Raw genomic sequence first — 21,938 nt, 5'->3', positions numbered from 1 at the left:
AAAAAAAAAAAATCCTCTTTTAAAAGGAGAACCTTTCTAAGTCATTCACAAGCTAGTATGAATTTGTTTGCCCAGATTGCTTCTTTCCACTGCAGCTGATGTCAGCCGAGTTTTAAGCATGGAGCTTCTGAGGGGGTCAGATCCAGGTGAGATCCCGAAGGTAGAGGTTTCGAGCAGCCTTAGAAGGTAGGAGAGAGGCAGTAAGAAGGGCAGGGGTACTGAAAGGGAGGGCACAGATTCCAAGGAGAAATCTGACCTCTTACAGGTTGGCTTCCTTCAGGAAAAGGGGCAGCATGCTTCTCCTTGCTCCTCTTCCTCTTCTTCCTCTGTACCACGCCCACCTCTTTCCTGGGACTCATACCACCAGAAGCAAGTGGCCCAACAACCCCATAAAATGACATTTCTGTAGGGAAATATATCCTGCTTCCCAAACAACTGATTTATGAACGTGCTGTGGGTTGGCTGCTGCACAACCCATTGCTAAGTTGGGGAGCTGCTCTCCACGACCCCTAGCCATCTGTTGCTGGGGCAAATCAGGGTCCGTTGAACACATTTGACATGTGCAGTTGAACACAATTGTGCCCTTTTGTCAAAATATTCGGCTTGGGAAGTGCAAAAGCATGCCTTTTCCATTATTTAAGAAATAAGCAGCCACTCAATCACTCTCTCACTCTCTCTCTCTCTCTGCAGGTCCATTCCAACCGGGGGACATGGTTCCAATGGAAAGCTACTCAGCTGGAAACTTCTCAGAACACGCTCAGGGGCAGGGGACAATCTTATCGGGCACTTTCCTGTTTGGGGCGAGGATAACAGGTGATGTTTGGAGATTGATAAGGCTGATTCAGGAGCACTTGTGCTGTATATAAGGCACTGCTCAGCCTGCCGCTCCACATCTTCCACCCACCTTTCCTTCTCCGGTGGCTCGGGACCCAGGAAGAACCATGAAGTGGCTGCTGCTGTTCAGCTTGGTGGCACTCTCTGAGTGCATCATCAAGTGAGTTGAGGGCTGCGGAGCCAAGAACAGCTTCTGCAGGCCACTCTGGGCTCCCGTGCAACTTCTCACATCGTCTTTCTCTCCTGCTACTTTTCTTCTTTCCTCCCACAACTCCTCCCTCTCTTCATCCGTCCATCTGTCTGTCTGGAGTCTTCCTTTCTTGTCTCTCTCTGCCTCTTGGGGAGACCCTAGAGTGCAGCCAGGGTTGGCTTCCCAGCTCCATCACTAGCCAGGAGGGTGACTTCGGGCAAGTCACTTAACCTCTTCCTCTGTAAACGAGGAGAAAGATAATCATCTGCCTAACGGGATTGCTGGGTGGTGCAAATGGTTTACACTCCACTATTAACCTAAAGGATGGTGGTTCAAACCCACCCAGTGGTGGGTGACCTGGAGATGTGTTCCTGTGATGACTACCGCCGAAAAAACCCTATGGAGCAGTTCGACTCTGACACACATGGGGTTGCCACGAGTTGGGATCGACTTGATGGTGAAGGGGTTTGGGGTAGGGCTTGCTGTGAGGATTGAATCCAGTCTCGGTGCCTGGGAAGCACTTTGCAGAATGCAAAACCTGGGAGCTTTTCCTTGCCTGCTTTCTTTCCTTCTCTTCTGCCCTTGACCTATTTCCTTTTCCTTCTGGGGCATCCAAGGCATCCAGGAGCAGAGTCCTTGCTTAAATGCTCTTCCTCCCTCAAACCATCCATTTGCAACTGCTCTGCCCAGGGTCCCCCTCGTCAGAAAGAAGTCATTGAGAGAGAACCTGAGCGAGCATGGCCTGCTGAAGGACTTCCTAGAGAAGCATAACCTCAACCCAGCCAGCAAGTACTTCCCCAAGGAGGCGGCCACCATGCTGTCCACCCAGCCCCTGGTGAACTACATGGATGTGAGTACATGGGCGACAAGGACTTGGTCAGGACGAATGAGGTGTCCCAAGGCTCTTGGAGGGGAGGCCAGGTCTCTGAGTCTCCCGTTAGTCACTCTGGGAATTCCTCCCTGCATCTCAGTGGCTCAGGGCAGTCAGGAAGGCTCATGGTCGGAGCTGTCGCTGTCACTCCTCATTCATTCATTCATGCGTATTTGTGTGGAGCCTTTTGTTCTGTGTCGCTCTGGGCTGGGCTCAGGGGAGACGCTAGTGACCAAAAGCCAGGCTTAGTCCCTGCTCTCTTGGTTCTCATCGTGCAATAGGAGGAGAGAGACAGTGATCAGTGAGCCAGGCAAACCAGTGGAAAGTACTGAGTGAAGGTCTGGCGCCGTGAGAGGGCGTCATGGCAGTGAGCAGAGAGGCCTTCCTGGAACAGAGCAGGAAAGCAGGAGGTACCAAGAGGAGTGGGGAGAATTCCAGAGAGTGAGACTTGTGCCAAAGCAGGAGGGAGGAGAGAATGTCAGTGTGCGTGAAGAGCAGATGGGCCCCAAGGGGTCCCGGGCCTGACCACAGAAAGCTGAGGAGGCCGAGAGATGGATGGTAGTCTAGGTCCTAATTGCCCCTGAATTATCTTAAATAGGGGGCTTGGCTACTTGGCAACCCCATGGACACTACCCTATACTTCAACAGACACTGTGTCCCCCTCTGTGAATGGCACAGGACCAAGGGTACCACGCCGAGCTACCTGGTGGCCAAGAACCTGGCCTCTGAAATATACCATACCTGGTACACATCTAGGCTCAAATGCTTCTAAGCTATGTGACTTTGGGCAAGTCATGAAGTTCTCTGAGCCTCGGTTTTCTGGTCTGTAAGACAGAACCACTATTGTCTACCAAAGGAGCCTGGTGACACAGTGGTTAAGCACTTGGCTGCCAACTGAAAGGTCAGTGGTTCGAACCCACCAGCTGCTCCATGGGAGAAAAATGTAGCAATCTGCTTGCATAAAGATTATAGCCTTGGAAACCCTATGGGGCAGTTCTACTCTGTCCTATATGGTCACTATGAGTGGGAACCAACTTGAAGGCAATAGGTATTATGAACCTGCAGAGGCTTGATGTGAGTCATTAATGCAATCATGCCTTTAGAGCTCTAGTACAGGGCCTGGCCCTCTGTAAGAGCTTAGTAAACATTAGTTCATGGAGTTATTCAACAAATACTACTATATGCAAGGAATTGAGGTACAATGGTGAATTAGCAAAGCACTTGGAACTTATATGCTAGAGGGGAAGACAAACAAACAAGTGTGTAAAATAATTTGGGGCAGCCTGAGTAGCACAAATGGTTAAGTGCTGGACCACCAGCCCAAAGGTTGGTGGTTCAAACCCTCCTAGAGGCCTGTTGGAAGACAGGCCTTCAGGTCTCCTTCTGAAAGTTCACAGCCTTAAAAATTCTGTGGAGCACACATCTACTGTGCACACTGACAATAGCAATATATCATCTCCAGTGATGACAGGTGCCAAGAAATGAACTAATTGGAGGAAGGGGAAGCAGAGCAGTGAGGAGGGGAGCAGTTTTAGTTTTAGGAAAAGTGATCAGGGAAGGTGTCCTGGGGAGGTGACATTTGTTGATGGCTCTGAATGACTGATAAGAAGGAGTCAGCCAAGGGAAGGTCTAGAGTAAGTATTTTCCAAGCAGGACTGGCAAATGCAAAGAGTCCCTGGCATGGGAGTGAGCTTGTCATCTTCAAAGACCAGTAAGAAGACCAGTGTGGCCGAATCAGAGCTGGCGAAGTGGAGGAGGCCCTGGCTAAGCACAAAAATAATGACCATGCCCTTTCACAAAGCCCATCATAAGCATGTACACTTGGAAATAAGATAGCTGGATGAATTTTCATCTCTCAGTGACTTTTTTTGTGTCCTGATCTTAATGAACAAGAATTTAGGCATCCCTTCTGCCAGCTGTTGTCCCCTGAGAATATGTGGTCTCTAGGATGGCAAGACTGAGCTACACAAGACAATGGCTGAGTAAGGAAAGCAGACTCCTATTAGATGCTACTAACTGAAAGGCTGGTGGTTCTGATCCACCCAAAGGTGCATTGGAAGAAAGGCCTGGTAATCTAGTTCTAAAAAAATAGCCAAAGGAACCCTGTGGAGCACAGTTGTACTCTTACATACACAGGGTTGCCATGACGCAGAATCAAATAGATGGCAAATTTTAAAAAAAATATTAGATGTTAATGGTGTTTGTGGCACATGGGTAGCACGAACAGTTTGCATTGGGCCGCTGAGTGGATTTGAATCCACTCAACAGTACCACCAAAGATAGCCCCGGTGAACTACTTCCATTAAGATGGCAGCTGAGAGAGCACTGCGGTTCTACCCTGTAATATATGGAGTCAAAACTGACTTGATGGAAACTTACAACAAGAGCGGTGCTGGAGGGTAATCAAGGCACAGTCAGAGAAGACTTGGAGGAGGAAAGGAGACCAGGGATGGATCTTAAAAGGTGGCTGCATTGGAGAGGGAGAGAAAGGCAAGAGCAGAGAAGGAAAAGCCGGGGAGGGAGACAAAGGACATGACCTAGACCCAGTCCCTGGGGAGGCCGTCCTCCCGCCCCGGGATGCTGAGTCTCCAGGCCATGAACTGTGCTGTCTTTGCCCCGGCAGATGGAGTACTTCGGCACCATTGGCATCGGAACACCCCCCCAGGATTTCACCGTCATCTTTGACACCGGATCCTCCAACCTGTGGGTGCCCTCAGTCTACTGCTCCAGCCCTGCCTGCTGTGAGTGTCTGGCCCTGCCTGGGCCTGCCCGGGGGGATCCCTGAGCACTTACAGCCTCAATAAGTCTAGCTTTCAAGCCTGGGAAGTCACTCAGGGATTTACCTGAGTGACTGAGTACATACTATGTGCCAGGCACTGGGATTAGATGTCATGGGAGATAAAGGGTGAATGGGACACAGTCTCTACCCTCATGGAGTTTACAGTCCAAAGGCTGAGGGAAGCTCTTCTAAATAATTACAGAAGAAAGGGCAGGGGTCCAAAGCAACAGGGGCTAAAGAGCCAGCTGGGGTGGGAGTCTGGCATGACAACACGCAAACTAGAGATGAGTGATGGTATCAATTGAAAATCAAGCTCGTTTGTAATCGCAAGTGACACACAGGGTTTCAAGTTCCTTCCTCTTGCAATTTGTCAACCTGAGTTAAGAGCAATGCCTACGGAATCTGCCCCCTTCACAGCTGGAACACTGGCTGTCCCCAGTGGGTCTGAAGGCTCATCACCATGGGCCACCCTGGACCCACTCCACTCCATGTTTGTCTGAGTGGTCTTTGGGAGGACTGTGGGGGTGATCGGGGACTTTCTATCAGTGAGATGGTCCCAACTGGTTCAAGAAGACAGGAATAGAACCTGGGGACTCCTGGACTCCAAAGCTCACCTTTCTCCCTCCAAAGCCCCAAGAGCCAAGGCACCCCATCCCAGGACACCTCCCAGATCCATGACCCTCACTTGACTTCTGGAGATTGACCATGTCACTGTTGTCCTTGCAGCCAATCACAATCGCTTCAACCCTCAGGAGTCCTCCACTTACCAGGCCACCAGCCAAACAGTCTCCATCGCCTATGGCACCGGCAGCATGACAGGCATCCTTGGCTATGACACCGTCCAGGTGAGTACCTGCTGGATCACCACCTATCTTGGCCAGCCCTGGGGCTAGCCTCAGGAACCTTGAGGGTCATAGGATGTCCCCCTCAAACCTGCTTCAGGAGGTAGGGAGCTTGGGGCCATGAGCTAAACTTAGTCCCATCCAAGCTAAATGCTATGGGAGTGTGTGTGTGTGTGGGGGGGGAGTAGATGAAGGCTCAGTTCTCTTTTCTCCCACCACGGTCCCCCTAAGTCACAAAAGCAGTACAAGTCACCCCCTCCTCACTGCCAAGGCATATCTGGGGTCAAAATCCCAAGGGTTTGCTTTGCATCTGTTTATGAGACACATAAATGTTCAGAGACTATCTGCTCCATAGGGAAACCTCACACCCAGTCACGGACTGTGGCCATCTGGAGACCAGCTGCAATGGTTATCTGCAGCCGAACAAGCATTCCAGGGGAAAATCCCTCTTCCTACTCCCAGCCCCAAGTCTAAAGAAGGGACCTTGTAGCCAGGCAAGCCCAGGAGCCGAGTCTACCACGGGATGAACTGGGGACGCTCTGGGCCTATGGCCAGCACTCAGCTCTGTGAATGCAAGCTGACCATGAATACCTTGGTTCCCACACTCAGGTTGGAGGCATCGCTGACACCAACCAGATCTTTGGCCTGAGCGAAACAGAGCCTGGCTCCTTTCTGTACTACTCTCCCTTTGATGGCATCCTGGGTCTGGCCTACCCCAACATTGCTTCCTCTGGGGCCACACCTGTCTTTGACAACATGTGGAACCAGGGCCTGGTGTCCCAGGACCTCTTCTCCGTCTACCTGAGTTCGTAAGTTGGGTAGGGAGTGGCCTCGTGAGAGGTCATGGTCACCTGGTGCAGCAGGGAGTAGTTCAAAGCCAAGCAGGGTCAATGTCAATGGCTATAGAGGTCATGCTGCCAAATCTCCATCTGATGAACTGTAGGCATTATGTCTTGTTTTACCAGCCTGAGTCTTTCTCACCTTGACTCACCGACTCACACATCATTTTGCCATTTGCTCTCTAGCACAAATTCCCTCATCTCTGACCTCCCTCAAAAAACACCAGTTGCCATTGAGTCAATTCTGACTCGTGGCGACCCATGTGTGCCAGCGTAGAACTGGGCCCCATAGGGTTTTCAATGACTTGACATTTTTGGAAGTAGATCACTAAGCCTTTCTTCCAAGGCCACCCTGGGCGGACTCTAACCTCCAACCTTTTGGTTGGCAGTTGAATGCATTAACCCTTTGCACCACCCAAGGACTCCCATCATTGACCTCCAAAGAGTCCACTTAAAGTGAATCCACTTACCATACCAACCCACCACCATCGAGTCAATGCCGACTCATAGTGATGCTATAGGACAGAATAGAACTGCCCCATAGGGTTTCCAAGGCCGTAAGTCTTTACCGAAGCAGCCTGCCTCATCTTTGTCCCACGGAGCAGCTGTTGGGCTCTATCTGCTGACCTTTTGGTTGGCAACCAGCTGCTTTCACCGCTGTGCCACCAGAGCTCCCCTGCTTAACATAGGGTCCAAAATTTCATAGCAAAAAGTACAAAGATTTGCTTGGGACTCACATCTTGAGAATGAAACTAAAAAATGACAAAAACAAATTTCATTGTTTATTACTTTTGGACAATCTACTTCTGTAGAGATACAGCATCGGAAACCCAAGGAGGGGTCACTATGAGTAGAGTGTCCTTGACGGCAGTGAGTTTTCTTGGAGCAAGATATAGACTCCAGTTGAGACTATGAGCTATCTTTAAGAATGAACAAGAGATCGGCCAGGTGTTGGTTTGGGTTTGGCAGAGTTTTTCCTAACAAAATGAGGTGACAGATGTAAGAACTGTCCTTCTCGTTCTTGATCTTCTCAGCATGACCATGACAAGAATCGGTGTTGACCAGAATGTCTGAGGACATCATCAACATCCCAAAGGCCTTTCTCAATCCCCATCATTCACATCATTCTCTTGGGAAATGATTGTGCTGCCATTGATATTTTTCTTCTTCAGTTGTTGGTTCTTCTAACTCTGCCAGATCCCCCATTGTATGGTCATATTTTCACAGCAACGATGGGGTGGGACTAAGTGCATGGGGTCATGTTTTATAAGTGGCAAGTCCTTTGGTGATTAACTTCTTATTACCAAGTATATTTGCTTCCCTATCGAAGCTGGAACTCCAGAGATTTAGAAAATAATTATCCCTGCAACTCACAGCATGAAGGTCCTTTCATCCTACACTTTTCTCTTTGTCATTTAATATTCAAGTTGGCTCTTAAACATAACAAGCCTTTCTGAGTACTTACATGTTTCATGGGGAGTCACTTATCCCTCTAAGTAGACCAGGGCTTTCCAATCTCACCACTACTGACACTTAGGGCAGATACTTCTGTGTTGTGGGAGGCTGTTTACCACCATCCCTGCCTTCCACCCACTAAATGCCAGTAGCTCTCCCTTCCCTAAACTGGTCTTGACAATCAAAAATATCTCTAGACATTGGAAAATGTCTCCTGGGGAAAAAATTGTGAACTGCACCATAAAGTCCTTAAGAGCAAACACTGTTGTATATTCAACTGTGTTCCCTATGGTAACTACAGTGACTATTGTCATGGGAACCACACACTTTAGAACCAGAAAGGATTGGGTTCTAATCTCACTTCTGTCACTCCCCAGTTGTGTGACTTTGAGCAAGTTGCCTAACCTCTCTGATCCTCATTTTCCTTATCTGCGAAGTGGAACTGGTGCTGTTGTTGTTGTTGTTATGTGCCCTCGAGTTGAATCCGACTCATAGCAACCCCTCCTTGGGTTTCTGAGGCAGTATCACTACCGAAGTAGATTGCCCAACCTTCCTTCCGAGGAGTGGCTGGTGGGTTTGAACTGCCAGCCTTCTGGTGAGCAGTCAAATGCCTTAGGCACTATGCCACCACTAATAATGACTATCCCACTGGCCTCAATAGAAGGATTAAAAGAAACCATGTCTGTCACACAAGCAGCACAGCTCCTGGCATTGGTTAAAGCCCAACAAAAGGTAGCTTTCAGGATGCATATGTTAGATGTCCAGTCACTGCTTGTTGAAAGAATGATTAAGCAACTTCCTGTCTTCTTCCACCTTTTCCGTAGCGATGACCAGAGTGGCAGCGTGGTGATGTTTGGTGGCATCGATTCTTCTTACTACACTGGAAACCTCAACTGGATCCCCCTTTCTTCTGAGGGTTACTGGCAGATCACTGTGGACAGGTGAGATCGCTGGGGTGGGGAGCACCCTGACGTGGGCCCCAGCTCCCCTGTCTTTATGGATTCAGAGCCAACTCGCTTTCCAGGATACCCCTGGAATAGCCGGCACAGGGAAAGTCAGTCTGGGAAGGAGAAGGTGGTCTCTGGGAGAAACTCTGAGCATAAGGCTGTCCGGACACCCCAGGCACTCTATGAGGATGAGATAGACCCCTCCTTCTGGGCAAGGAGGCAGGATCATCTGCTGGCATTGTGAGGAGAGCTGGAGGACCCAGCCCGTCCACGCATCTCACATTCCGGGGACCTGTGGACTGGCACACACTCCTCCCTCTCTAGCAAATGTGTCACTTTCAGTCTAGGGAGAAGCAGCATGATTGGGAAGTTGTTTCAGGTCACTTTTTCCCAACCCTCCCCTCCATGGCCTCACTCCTGCCCCCATCTAGCCCCATTGCCCAGCTGTTCTCACCCCTGCTTATTAGATGCAAGAGTGACCAGTTGTCCGGGTTTGCCCAGGCCTGGGTACTAAATCAAGACAGTCCCAGGCAAAATGGGACAAGCTAGTCACTCTGTGCCCCAACTATGCTGACTCTTCATCTGTTCCTCCAGCTCCCACCCCTGCTCCTCTTGTCTCCACCATTCCCTGCATGCCAACTCCTCTGCCTGCAGGCCTGCCTCCTCTGGTCCTCTCCACCCCATCTCCTAAGCCACCCTTGGGTCTTTGCTTCTCTGAATAGCTTGGCCAGGTTCCTCCCCTCCCTCCCCACCCTCGTTGTGTTCCTGGCCCTGCCCAGCTGGCTCTCTCTGTCACAGAGCTGGACTGGGAGCTCCGTGCAGTCAGACGCTATCTTGTTTATCTTTGCACTGCCTGTCACTGGTATAGAGTAGACACTCAATAAATATTTCTTGAATAAACAAATGCATGAAAGGATGAGTGTGTGAATGAAAGAAACCATGAAATGTCATATATTGGGGAGGGTTTTTAGATGGAGAAGAGGGAGCCTCCGGGGTCCTCTGGTTCCTCCTGGGGGGGATGTACACCCCGGAGGCTCAAGGGACCCTCACTTGCATCTTCCCCTCAGCATCACCATGAATGGAGAGTACATCGCTTGTAGCGAGAGCTGTCAGGCCATTGTTGACACTGGCACCTCTCTGCTGTCTGGCCCAACCAATGCCATTGCCAACATCCAGAGCTACATCGGAGCCAGCGAGAACACAAATGGCCAGGTAAGTCCTTGACTGCCTTCTTCTGTTCCCAAGTGGTGGGTCCACCATGCAGAGAGAATGAGAGCCTTCTAACCCTCCCACCCCTTGCTCTTTCCAGATGGCGATCAGCTGCTCAGCCATCAACAACCTTCCCGACATTGTCTTCACCATCAACGGTATCCAGTATCCTCTGCCCCCTAGTGCCTACATCCTGCAGGTAAGGGGGCTCTGGGCCACCTCCTAGTTGTGCCCACCCAGAATGTGGCCACATATTCAGCTTTTGCACAAGGGAAATGCACATCTAGAAGCTGAAGCCAAGAGGCAAACTTCCATCTGCTGTGGGCAGCCTTCAGAATGAATAATTTCTTAAAAATAAAAGGCATGGATGAGAGTTCAGATACAGTCCCCCAAGGAAAACGTGAGGCAGAGGATGGTGGTGTTGAAAAAGACTTTTGAGTTGGACATCTGAGTCCAAGCACTGGGTCTCAGTTGGTAGCCCACTGATTCTGGGCAAGGTCGAACCTCTCTGAACCTGTTTCTTCATCTATAACCTAGAGATGTCGACTTTCCCCACTCTCAGGTTGCGGCTGGGGTAATCAAGTGAAAGTGACCCCCATAAAGCTACAAAAGGGTAGGAAAATGGAAGTCATACTTCCATAGAGTCAAGACCTAAGACTCTCCTCCAAAACCAAAGCCATTGCTGATGAGTCTAATCTGACTCATTGTGACCCTAATAGGACAGAGTAGAACTGCCCCATACCATTTTCAAGGCTGGAAATCTTTATGGAAGCAGACTGTCACATCTTTCTCCCACAGAGCAGCTGGTGGGTTCAAACCACCGGCCTTTCTGTTGGCAAGCCGAGCACATAACCACTGCACCATGAGGGTTTCCTAGCACCTTCCTACTGTCTCTTTTTCCAGTTTCAAAGCTCCCCAGGTGATCCCCATGTGCAGCCAAGGTTGCAACCCAGTGACCGAGGGAATTAGCCGAACTCAGCTGGTCTGCTTTGCCACTGGGTGGGATCAGGATAATGAGAAGAGGCTGTTCACCAGGGTTTCCAAAAATCCCCCCAGCAGCTGAGTTCCGCCTAAGCCCCTTAGCTCAGATGCTGATGTCACGGCTCATGTGTCTGCCAGAAATACCGGATAGTGTCCAGTAATCCCTGGGAGCCAATAGTGTGGTGAACAGCTTACACAGGCAGAGGCCAGGCCAAGAACAGCAGAGTCCCTGGACGCACAGCTAGGAAGCTCCGCCTTGCACGTGCCTTGCAGCCGGACCACGGCACACTTGATTTTATTCCCCAGTGCCTGTCACTGTTGGGTCTGTGTCCTATCTCCGGTTTCATTCTTCTTTCTTGCAGCAACAGCAGGGCTGCGTCAGTGGCTTCCAGGGCATGAACATCCCCACCTCCACCGGGGAGCTCTGGATCCTGGGTGATGTCTTCATCCGTCAGTACTTTGCCGTCTTCGACAGGGCCAACAATCAGGTCGGCCTGGCCCCCGTAGCTTAAGCAGGAGTCCTTCCAGCCACCTCCCAGGAAGCTCTGGCCTCAATTCTGTGCCCACTGTAGTTGTATGTCATTGTCCCGGGTGTCTTCCAATGGAACTGTGGAGTCTTGGCCCCATTCCCTACCATGCCAATAATGTAGAATAAAAAGATAACTACCTAAAAAAAACATTCTCTGGAGTTCCTTCTCTTTGCTGGTATTTCTCTTTGATGTCACCAGAGTCAGGACACCAGGGCAGGGGAGCAGAAATGACCATGTCTTCTTGGACAGTGTCTAACACAGTGACACGGGCAGCAGACACTTTCTACTGGAGCCAGGAAGACAAATGAGGCTCAGAATGGGAGCAGCAATGCTGGGCCCAGTGTCTCCCCATAGAATAGGGCACCTAAGCTCTTGGTTGAGGAGGTTGAGTTCTAATTTCCCCCAAATCCCTGATGATGAGGAACAGACCACCTTCTGGCCACTGATGATGGTGTTTCTAAGTAAGCAGGACAAGGTAGTGTTGTCCATCAGATATGGGCAGGGAGATGACAGAAGCTGACAGCCCATAGTCTACCCGGCTGCAGTTGGTGCTGAGCTCATTGATGGAGGCCAACAACTAAGGACCCTCCAGCGTCACTACGTGTCCATTGGGGTGTCGTACTGTGGTGGCTTGAGTGTCACTGTGGTTCTGGAAGCTACACCACTGGTATTTCAAACACCAGCAGGGTCACCTATGGCGGACAGGTTTCAGTGGTGCTTCCAGACTAAGACAGACTAGGAAGAAATTAGCCAGTGAAAACCGCATGGATCACAAAGAACATTGTCCAACATAGTGCTGGAAGATGAGCCCCTCAACTCAGAAGACACTACAAAGAACCACATCAATAGACTCAACAATCACAAAGACGGCACAGGACCAGGCAAGATTTCGTTTTGCTATAAAAAGGGTCACCATGAGTCGGTACCTCGATGACAACTAACAACACCCAACACTCTGGTGGTGTTTCAGACCCATTTCCATCTGAAATTTAACCAGGACGGTTATCCATTTCCCCAAGCAGAGGTTGGAAGAGAACACTGAGCATTTTCACCCTGAAAATGCAAACAAGGAGTATTTAGAACAGTGTTTTCTCCGAGTGGGTTTGTAGCAATATGTTCAGTGAAAACCAAAGTTTGCAAGTCAGTGTGGAACAAATTCTATTCCGAGCCCTTCTTGGAGGTTCGCAAAGCACGTTTCCCCCATCAAGTCCCCTGAGAAGTCCGGCCACAAAGTGGCCTGTTTCACTTTAACTCAGCTTAGCGTGGTCCCAGTTCTTTGCTCATAAACCTATCAGACAGTCCTGAGCTCGCTTCTCAGCACACACATGGGAAAAATTCCTCCCACGGCTCCTGCCTCTTTGGACAGCTGGGTCCCAGGCTGTTGGCTGGAGACACTAGCCCTGGACTGCAGCAGGGCCTCCTGCTGAGAGAGAGTGGTCTGGAAGTGCCCAGACCAAGACGGCTTTAGAGACCCTCTGGTCACATTGCTCCCCGATTTGTAATTTATCACTCACACAAATGTAAGATGTTGGGCTCCAGGAAGGTAGGGTGCTTGGCCAACCCATGCCTGAGTCTCCTCAGTGTTGCTTGTACCCCTCTAAGCCATTTTCTGTAGCTGAATGATCTTTTTGAAATAAATTTGATCCCCAGGTGGTGCGATGAACGCTGTCAGCTGCTAACCAGAAGGTTGGAGGTCCAAGGCCACCCAGAGGTGCCTTGGAAAAATGGCCGGACAATCAACTTCTTAAAAAAAAAAATGGCCATTGAAAACCCTGTGGAGCACAGGTCTACTGTGACGTATCTGGGGTTGCCATGAGTCAGAATCAACTTGATGGCAAAACCAAAATCCAAAACTTTTACTGTTCATTCCGGTTCCTGGTGATGCTACGTGTTACAGAGAGGAACTGGTCTGTAGGGTTTTCTTGGCTTTAATCTCTGCAGAGGCAGATCGGCAGGCCTTTCTTCCGTGGTGCCACTGGGTCGAGCCACCAACACTGAGTGAGGTTCACTCACTGCCATCGAGTCAGATCTGACTCATAGAGACCCCTCCTTGGGTTTCTGAGGCGTTATCACTACGGACGTAGATTGCCCAAGCTTCCTTCCGAGGAGTGGCTGGTGGGTTTGAACCTCCTGCCTTCTGGTTAGCAGTCAAGTACCTTAGGCACTATGCTACCAGTTCCTAACATTTAGTTTAATAAACCAAAAAACAAACCCACTGCCACCAAGTCAATTCCAACTCATAGTCTCATAGACTCATGGGGACTCCATTGGGTTTCTGAGGCAGTAAATCTTTATGGAGATAGATGACCCTGTCTTCCTTCTGCAGAGTGGGTGGTGGGTCTGAACTCCCAACCTTCTGGTTAGCATCAAATACCTTAGGCATTGCACCACCAGAGCTCCCTTTTCAGGTTAATAATCAAGTATAGATCACATTACCCAGGGATCTATGGTAATAACTCCCTCACTTAAGGCCTCTAGTGAATGTCTTGCAATTGCACTTAGAATAAACAACAAATCATTAGTCTTGGCTTCCAGGCCTGCGGGCTCCGGTCCCTAGCTACTTTCCCTGCTTCGCCTTGATCGGCCTCACCCTGAGCTCCAGCCACTCTGTGCTTCTTCCACCTCTGGCAATACCTCAGGTCCTTTCCCACCTCCAGGCCTTGGCACACACTGCTCCTGCCCCTTTTCCTTGACCTCACCAGCGCCTAGCATCCTGCAGAACTCAGCTTAGACATCACTGCCCTGAGAAGCCTTCCCTAACCACTGCCTCGTAGAGCCTGGCCCTTCTCCTTCATGGCTCTCGGCACACCGCAGAATTGCACATTTATGCACATGTGTGTTACCTGTGCGTCTTTCGCACTAGACAGCCAAGGATCCACAGGATCGGGACTGTGATCATGTTTGACTGTTGAAGCCCCAGCGACAAGAGCAGGGCCTGGAACACAGTAGGTGCTCAGTCAATAGCTGTTGAATGAGAGATGGCTTTTTAATCGGAAACAAGGGAGGATGAGGGATTGTATATGATTTGACTAAGGCTGTGCCTAAGACAACAGACAGGCCTGCTCCCATCCCCACAGGCTTTCTATCCCCATCTGATGGTTGTAAGACAAGCAGGTGGGCTTCTCAGGCTTCTAGGGAAAGATGTCACTGTGTCCTGGCTCCTTTGTTCTCATTTACTTGACACTTCCCGAGCACCTACTGCGAGCCAGGCAGTGCACTCAGCTCTGGGGAGGCAGGCAGGGGCTTCCTGGATGTCTCCTTCCTCCACTCCTGGCCCCATCCTGCCTTCCTCCCCCCACTCAGCCCCAACAGCTGCAGCTCAGCCGCTCTCCCAGCCCCTCTTCCGGTCCCTCACCCTGGGATTGCTGGATCCAGGCAGAGTCTAGAGAGATTCCCCATCTGACAGGCGCTTCAGACTGGACAGCTCTGTGCTGACATATCTGATCTGACACTTGCTCACTTCTCATCAGAAGACAAGGTGGATTCATATCCCTCTTGTATACTCTCGGCCTCTTCATTTCTCTTCATTTCCCGAGGGCCTCAGGGGTCCAAGCACAGTGCAATCCATCCTCTTCCTTCCACTGGTCCAGGAGTGTTATTTCCATCTCCTGGGTCTCTGCTCCACTCGTCTACGAAAACCAAACCCTCCCCAAGGGGGACTCTCACACATTGCTGGTGGGAGGAGGAACTGGTCTAACCCCTAAGGGGGGCGTCTTGGCAATGTCTATGAAAATTAGAAATGCATATAGCTTTTGGCCCAGAGATTTCACTTCTGGGAATTTGTCTTTAAGAGACACTTGCACACGTGCAAGATGATGTAAGCATGAGGTTGTTCTTTGCACCACGGCTTGCGGTTGCAAGATTTGAAGTGACTCAAATGTCCATCCACAGGGGGTGGTTAAACCGCTCCAGGTACATTCACACAAGGAGTCACCCTGCAGCTGGATGGAGTCTGCTGTCTAGGTGCTGAGACGGAGTGATCTTGACAATAGGTCGTTCATGAAGAAGAAGGAGGGGGAACAAAAAAGGCCAGGTGCACAACAGGGCCTCTACTGTGCTATCTTTGGATGATAAAGAAATTTTTAAAAATAATAACATTTGCTTCTATTAGCATAAAGGAACTCTGGAAGGACACCCAAGAAGAGAGAAGAGCAGGAAGTGGGTCGGTGGGGGCAGGGGAGACTTCCTGCAGGATACAATCTCACATGTCTTCGTTTTTAATGATGTGGATGGATTACATGTTCCAAATCAGTTAATGAAAAGTACTTACGGGTTTATCCTAATTGGAAACCCACTGAGATTGGTCTTTAGGTCCACTCATCTAGTAACCTCCAAAATCAGGTCTCTTGAAACTGGTCTCATCATTTGACCCTTTGAGAACTTCTCAAGTGCGATGAAATAGACACTGGATGGTGCCCGGCCACCATTACTAAAAGAATCCTGATCAAAAGTGGGGAGCCAAGGCATAACAATTGGTCTCTATTCACCTAGAGCAACACAGGAAGAAGGGAAGTTAGGAATAGGAGGAGGAAATGGATGTGTGGCTATTTGCCTCCATGACCAGTCAAGACCAGAAGAAATGGATGATGCCTGGCTACCATTACTGAGCAATTTTGATCAAAGTTTCCACAGAAGAATCCTGATCAAAAGGGGGAAAATGTAAAACAGAATTCATATTCTTCTATTGCCCTGAGATAATCTTTAAATCTTCAACCAAAAATATCCCCTGAGGGGGACCAGGTTTGCTGGTCCAATAGAGCCTGGTGGAACCACTGAGACCATGGCCCCTAGCTGCCCTTCAGGTCTGGAATTGGACCCATGCCTGTGGCTTCCAGCCAAACAATAGACAGGCATATGAGGTGAACATTTACCTGAGGTAGATACACTCCTTGGAGAGAAGAATCATGGGAGAAAGAAGGGCTGCTTATGCACAGGGAGACAGTTCAGGGGCCAGGAGTGCATGGAGGGATGGACACAGGGAAGAGGTAACTATGGGGAGGAAGTGTGAGGGGAGCTGTTGTAATTGTGGTCAATGTCATGAGACAAAGTATATGTATGCTGTATGGAAAGTGAATTTGCTCTGTAATTTTCACCCAAATTACAATAAAAATATATATGTGTGTATATGTATATAGGAGCTCTGGTAGCATAATGGCTAAAGCACTTGACTACTAACCAGAAGGCTGGTGGTTCAAACCCACCAGCCACTCCTCGGAAGGAAGGTTGGGCAATCCTACTTCCGTAGTGATACTGCCTCGGAAACCCAAGGAGGGGTCGCTATGAGTCGGGGCCGACTCGACGGCGCATAACAACACTATATATATATATAATCCCCTGAAGTCTTCTTAAAACTGAACAATACTTTAGCTTAACTAGTAAAAAAGGTTTGCCTTGAGCATTGCCCTCTTCTAAGAACTATCTCTATGGGATCATAGTGTTAACAGCAATTTGAATGATTAGCTAAGAACTTTAGGGGGCAGTGACTTTATGTTAATGAAGGAGAAACAACTCAGAAAAAGAAGGTGAGAATGGTTGACCAACTCAAAGGATGCCACCCATGTCACTACACTGCACACGTAGAAACTGTTGGATTGGTATATGTTCTGCTATGCATATTCTCAGCAACAAAGATAAATGTAATTTTTAAAACAACAAAATAAATTTAAAGAAAAAAATAAGGATGAGCAATGCAGAACAGAATTTCAAAATCTCATGAAATGCAGACTTTTGGGAGTCATGGAGACTGGATGAGTCCTGAAACTAAGATAATCTTTAAACCTTAAACCAAAAATATAACCTGAAGTCATCTTAAAAGCAAATAATAGTTTAGCTTAACTAGTAAAGGAAGTCTGCCTTGAGCAGAATGTTCTCCTAAGAACTATCTCTAGATAGAATTACTGGTTGGATGGAGTCTGGTGAGACCCCAATACTATGGCCCTGGGATACATTCTGGGCCTGGAATAAAACTCACTCCCAGGGGCTGGCTCTCAGCCCAATAGTAAACAAGATGTACAGCAGACCACTCAACCCAGGGTGACGCACCCACATACTCTATGGAAATGCATTCCTTGGAGTGATCTTGAGGACAACGACGGGGGCACCAGAGAGGCAACAATTGCAGGAGGAAATGCAGGTCACACAGGAGTGCATAATTATGAGAGGCAGGGGGATCGGGGTTACTGGGTGGGGAGGGGAGGAGACTGGGTTAGGGTTGGGGATGGTAAATGGGGAGTGAAATTAAATGCACAGGAAATGTTGAATGTAAGACAAACTGCTCTGTAAACTTGCACCTAAAGCACAATGAAACATTAAAAAAAAAAAAAGAAAGAAAAGAACTATCTCTATAGGGTCAAATTGACAACAGCAACTCAAAAGGACAGGAACCTTAGGGGGCAGTGAGCTTATGTTAATGAGGGAGGAACAACTCAGAAAAGGAATGTGTGGTGGTTATGTCTGTGTGTCAACTTGGCTGGGCCTGGTTGAGTGGCTGGGCAGCTGGTGGTACTTATTCCCCATGATGAGACTGGCAATCAACTCCATGGTGGGATCTACCACAAGCAGCTGAGTAGCTGCCTTTGGGATGTGGTCTGCTTCCTGTATATAAGGAGAAGCCTTGGGAATGGTCTCTAGCCTATGGCATGCTTGGACCCTGCGTGTAGCGGTGTCATTGCTATACTCTGCTGACCTTGGGACTTAGAATGGACTTAAGTTAATGGCCTGCCGTGTGGTTTGGTAACTGGGACTGTGCCTTTTCACTTGTCAACCTTGGGGCTTCTCAGCCTCAGCAGCCAGCAGCTGTCTGAGTGAAGAAACACCTCTAGCTCCAGTGGGCCGGGAGCAGGAGGCAGAGCTGCACCCCCAAAGTTGAGGGGTTTTCACCCAGCCCCTAGAGCCTGTCACTCTGAACTTGGACTTAAAGCCTCCAAATTGTAAGAATAAAGTCCTGTTTGTTAAGGCCACCCCATGTGTGGTACATTCCTTGTCAGAACAGCACTAGGCGACCAGAGCAGAAGGTGAGAATAGTTGCCCAGCTCAAAGAATGTCATCAACGTCATGGAATTGTACATGTACTGCTGACTTGCTGTATGTTCTGCTGTGTACATTCTCAGCAACAAAAATATAAAATAAATGTAATTTTAACAAAAATTATCACTGTAGACTGGCTCGCGACACACTCTCCCCTGTACTGACTCTCAGAACCCGAAACATGGAATCCTAGATAACAGGGGGGAGCTCTGATAGCATAGTGCCTAAGGCACTTGACTGCTAACCAGAAGGCTGACGGTTCAAACCCACCAGCCACTTCTCGGAAGGAAGGTTGGGCAATCTACTTCCGTAGTGATACTGCCTCAGAAACCCAAGGAGGGGTCACTGTGAGTTGGGTCCGACTCGACGGCACATAACAACAACAACAGATAACAGGGAATGCAGGGTGTACCCACCCAACAGCAAACATCCCCTTGCTTACTGAGCCCCCAAACCCCATTGCTGTGAAGTCAATTCCAACTCATAGCAACCCTATAGGGTTTCCAAGCAGGCTGCACATCTTTCTGCCTCAGAGCAGCTGGTGAGTTCAAACTGCAGACCTTTTGGTTAACAGCTGAGCACTTAATCACTGTGCCACCAAGGCTCCTTTTTGCCGGAGCCCTCGGGATGAAAATTCAGACCTGCTCACCCCCTTAAGCACCGTGTGTTCTCTCTCCAGCTGTGGTCTCTAAGGCGGTCCTCCAGTCCCCGGGAGTCAGCTGTCCTGGGGAAGGGGGCCAGGCACACTGGGGCTGATTGTGGGCACACCTTGTTCTTACCAAGTCACATCCCACTGGGGCCCTCCCAAATGTCACAGTGACACTACTAGTCCAAAGGGAGGAGGGGGACAGTTCTGAGCTCTCCAGGGGCCCCAGAGAAGGAACAGTGTTTACCCAGATGTGAGGCAGATGTTGCCAGTGCCCCAGGGAGAGTCTGGCCCAGCCTGGAGCTGCGCTGCAGACAACTTCTGCTACATACATCCCCTGAACGTTCCTGGGCCGGGGCTGGACATAAGCAAGATCGTTCCTGGGCCATCCAAAGGGCAACCAGCCTGGGTGCAGCCCTCACCAGTGAAGGGCAAGGGGTGGAGGACAACGGAACATTCTCCCACCCACAGGAGAACAAGTCCGAGGTATGTGCTACTCCGTGTCCCAAGGAGCCCCAGAGGGACCAACAGCCAGCTGCCTGCAGCAACAACCTGCTCATTAACCAGCCTTCCCACTCCCTCCTCCCTCGTCCTGCTCCCTGGGATCACCTCCAGCTCCATGACTGGCACCTGAACTCCGGGTCTGTTTTCAGAGGAGCCCAAATGAAGGCAAGGTTGTTGCAGCACCCACCGAGAACCGTAGCCGTCACTGTACCGCTGAAATCCAGTAGGAGACGCCAAGTCAAGCGAGATGTGAAGAAAAGACACGGGGCTCTCCTGGCTCAGCAACCGGGCCCTCTGTGTGGCCTTGGAACGTTCTCCTGGCCTCTCTGGGCCTCTGTTTACTCAGACGTAAAATGGCTGTATGGCTGGGCATGCTTTTATACTTGGGCCAGCTTTGGGAAAACGTTTACAACTGTCCCCTTGCCCTTTTTTGTAACATCCAAATGAAAATCATTTACTTAAGTGAAAATCATTTCTCTCCTATGGGAAAGACCTAGTGATCTGCCTTGGTGAAGATTACCAGCCAAGAAAACCCTATGGGGCAGGTCTACTCTGTGACACAAGGGGTCACCATGGCAACTAACAACAGCAATGACACTGGGGTAAAGAGACTAGATGAAACCTTAACCAAAAAACCAAACCCACTGCCATCAAGACAATTCTGACTCATAGTGACCCTCGCTGGGTTTCCAAAGTGGTAAATCTTTACGGAAGTAGATTGCCCCATCTCCCTTCTGTGGAGTGGCTAGTGGGTTTGAAGCTCTAACCCGCCAGTCAGCAGCCAAATGCCTTAGGCACTTGCACCACCAGAGGTCTTAGATTAAACCTTAAGTCCCATCTTCACTGACTAGAGAGAGAACGGTGCAAAACTCAGCACTGAACTGCAGTCACCAACGTTTTGACAGCTGGGCTTGTTTATGAAGTTGCCACATGGAGGCGGCCATGTGCTGAGAACGAAATTCTGAAATTAGGTCTCAGTGGTATCTTGAACTTGGGAGAACTGCAGGAAGCTCAGGGGCCACCGACACTTTCAGAGCACAATTGTATGTCATCGTCCCAACCCTATGAGGTCTGACTATTCTCATCCCCATTGCACAAATGAGGAAGTGAGACCCACGGCTCATCAGTAACTGAGCAGGGTCCAGACCTAAGTCTCTTGGCCACATAGACCTCACTCTTAACCACCACCCTTTCGGTCTTCCTGAATGAAACAGTCTCTAAGTCCTTTGCCATCAACAGTCAATGGTTTCCCAGATGTACTGGATCCATAGACCAGAGGAAACCCAAGTCTAATGCCTGGAAATAACTTTTAAACCTTGAACCAAAACTATCCCAGGAAGCCATCTAAACTAAACACTTTAGCCCAATTACTAAAGAACATTTTCCTTAAGCATTGCACTCGTATAAAGAATTATCCCCATGCTTTTAAACAGAGAGCAGTTCGTCTAAACCACAGCTGACAACTTTAAGGGGCAGAGAGCCCAAAGGAACGGGGATGAAACATTATAGACTGAGACAGAACAGTGACACAATGCGAAATACATAGCCTATGGTAGTGAAGCATCATGTGGAAATTGTGAATGGATGGATGTTTGATTATTTGATGTTTGATTGTTATGGATTGAGTTGTGTTCCCAAAAGATATATGTAAATTTGACCCTCTAGAGTGCTTATTCTATGCTCTAGAGTGGGTATAAGGGGCTCTGGTGGTACAGTGCCTAAGGCATTTGACTGCTGACCAGAAGGCTGGTAGTTCAATCCCACCAGCCACTCCTCGGCAGGAAGACAAAGCAATTGACTCCCGTAAAGATTTACCACCTTGGAAATCCAATGGGGGTCGCTATGAGTCAGAACTGACTCAATGGCAGTGGGTTTAGTTTTTAGAGTGGTTATAATCCTATTTGGGGACAGGTTTTCTTTGTTGGGTTAATGAGGCAGTATTGGTGTGGGGTGTGCCTTAAGTCAATCCTTTTTGAAATCTAAGAGCAAAACCAGCAAGTGCAGTTGCAGGCGATCAGACGCCACACCACATGAGATCTCCACGGAGCCAAGAAACAGAAGCTGAAAGGAGACAAAGACCTTCCCCCAAAGCCCAGAGAGAGAGAAAACTTTCCCCTAGAGCCAGCACCCTAAGTTCAGTGTGAGAAAACAAATTGGTTAAAGCCGTCCACTGTTACAGAGTACTAGATAACTAAGACGACTGTGTATATTGTCGTCCAAAATAAGTAAAGTTCTGTCTGGGGGAAGAGAAAGAAAAACGTCTATGGTTCCCACACTCCTAGCTC

General features: G+C 49.2%; 1 protein-coding gene across 1 annotated transcript; it reads left to right on the top strand.

Annotated features, from left to right (window-relative positions):
* The first annotated feature begins 941 nt into the window (after positions 1 to 941).
* On the top strand, positions 942 to 11,459 carry LOC103200397 (pepsin A). Its single transcript, XM_007944906.1, has 9 exons — positions 942 to 994; positions 1,715 to 1,874; positions 4,519 to 4,636; positions 5,401 to 5,519; positions 6,126 to 6,325; positions 8,635 to 8,751; positions 9,825 to 9,969; positions 10,067 to 10,165; positions 11,310 to 11,459. The coding sequence occupies exons 1-9, from the start codon at positions 942 to 944 to the stop codon at positions 11,457 to 11,459; spliced, it is 1,161 nt and encodes a 386-aa protein (XP_007943097.1).
* Positions 11,460 to 21,938: the final 10,479 nt, after the last annotated feature.

This window comes from Orycteropus afer, unplaced genomic scaffold (assembly GCF_000298275.1).
Source record: "Orycteropus afer afer isolate SDZICR_OR568_19922 unplaced genomic scaffold, OryAfe1.0 scaffold00130, whole genome shotgun sequence".
In the NCBI taxonomy this organism is placed as follows: Eukaryota; Metazoa; Chordata; class Mammalia; order Tubulidentata; family Orycteropodidae; genus Orycteropus; species Orycteropus afer.
This window is presented reverse-complemented; position numbering and strand designations above follow the sequence as displayed.

Bases quoted from the DNA above. Each gene is read 5' to 3' on its own strand.
- LOC103200397 (XM_007944906.1), top strand. From the start codon at position 942: ATGAAGTGGCTGCTGCTGTTCAGCTTGGTGGCACTCTCTGAGTGCATC. The intron at 9,970-10,066 runs GTAAGTCCTTGA...TGCTCTTTCCAG, and splicing joins GCGAGAACACAAATGGCCAG to ATGGCGATCAGCTGCTCAGC. The intron at 10,166-11,309 runs GTAAGGGGGCTC...TCTTTCTTGCAG, and splicing joins CTAGTGCCTACATCCTGCAG to CAACAGCAGGGCTGCGTCAG.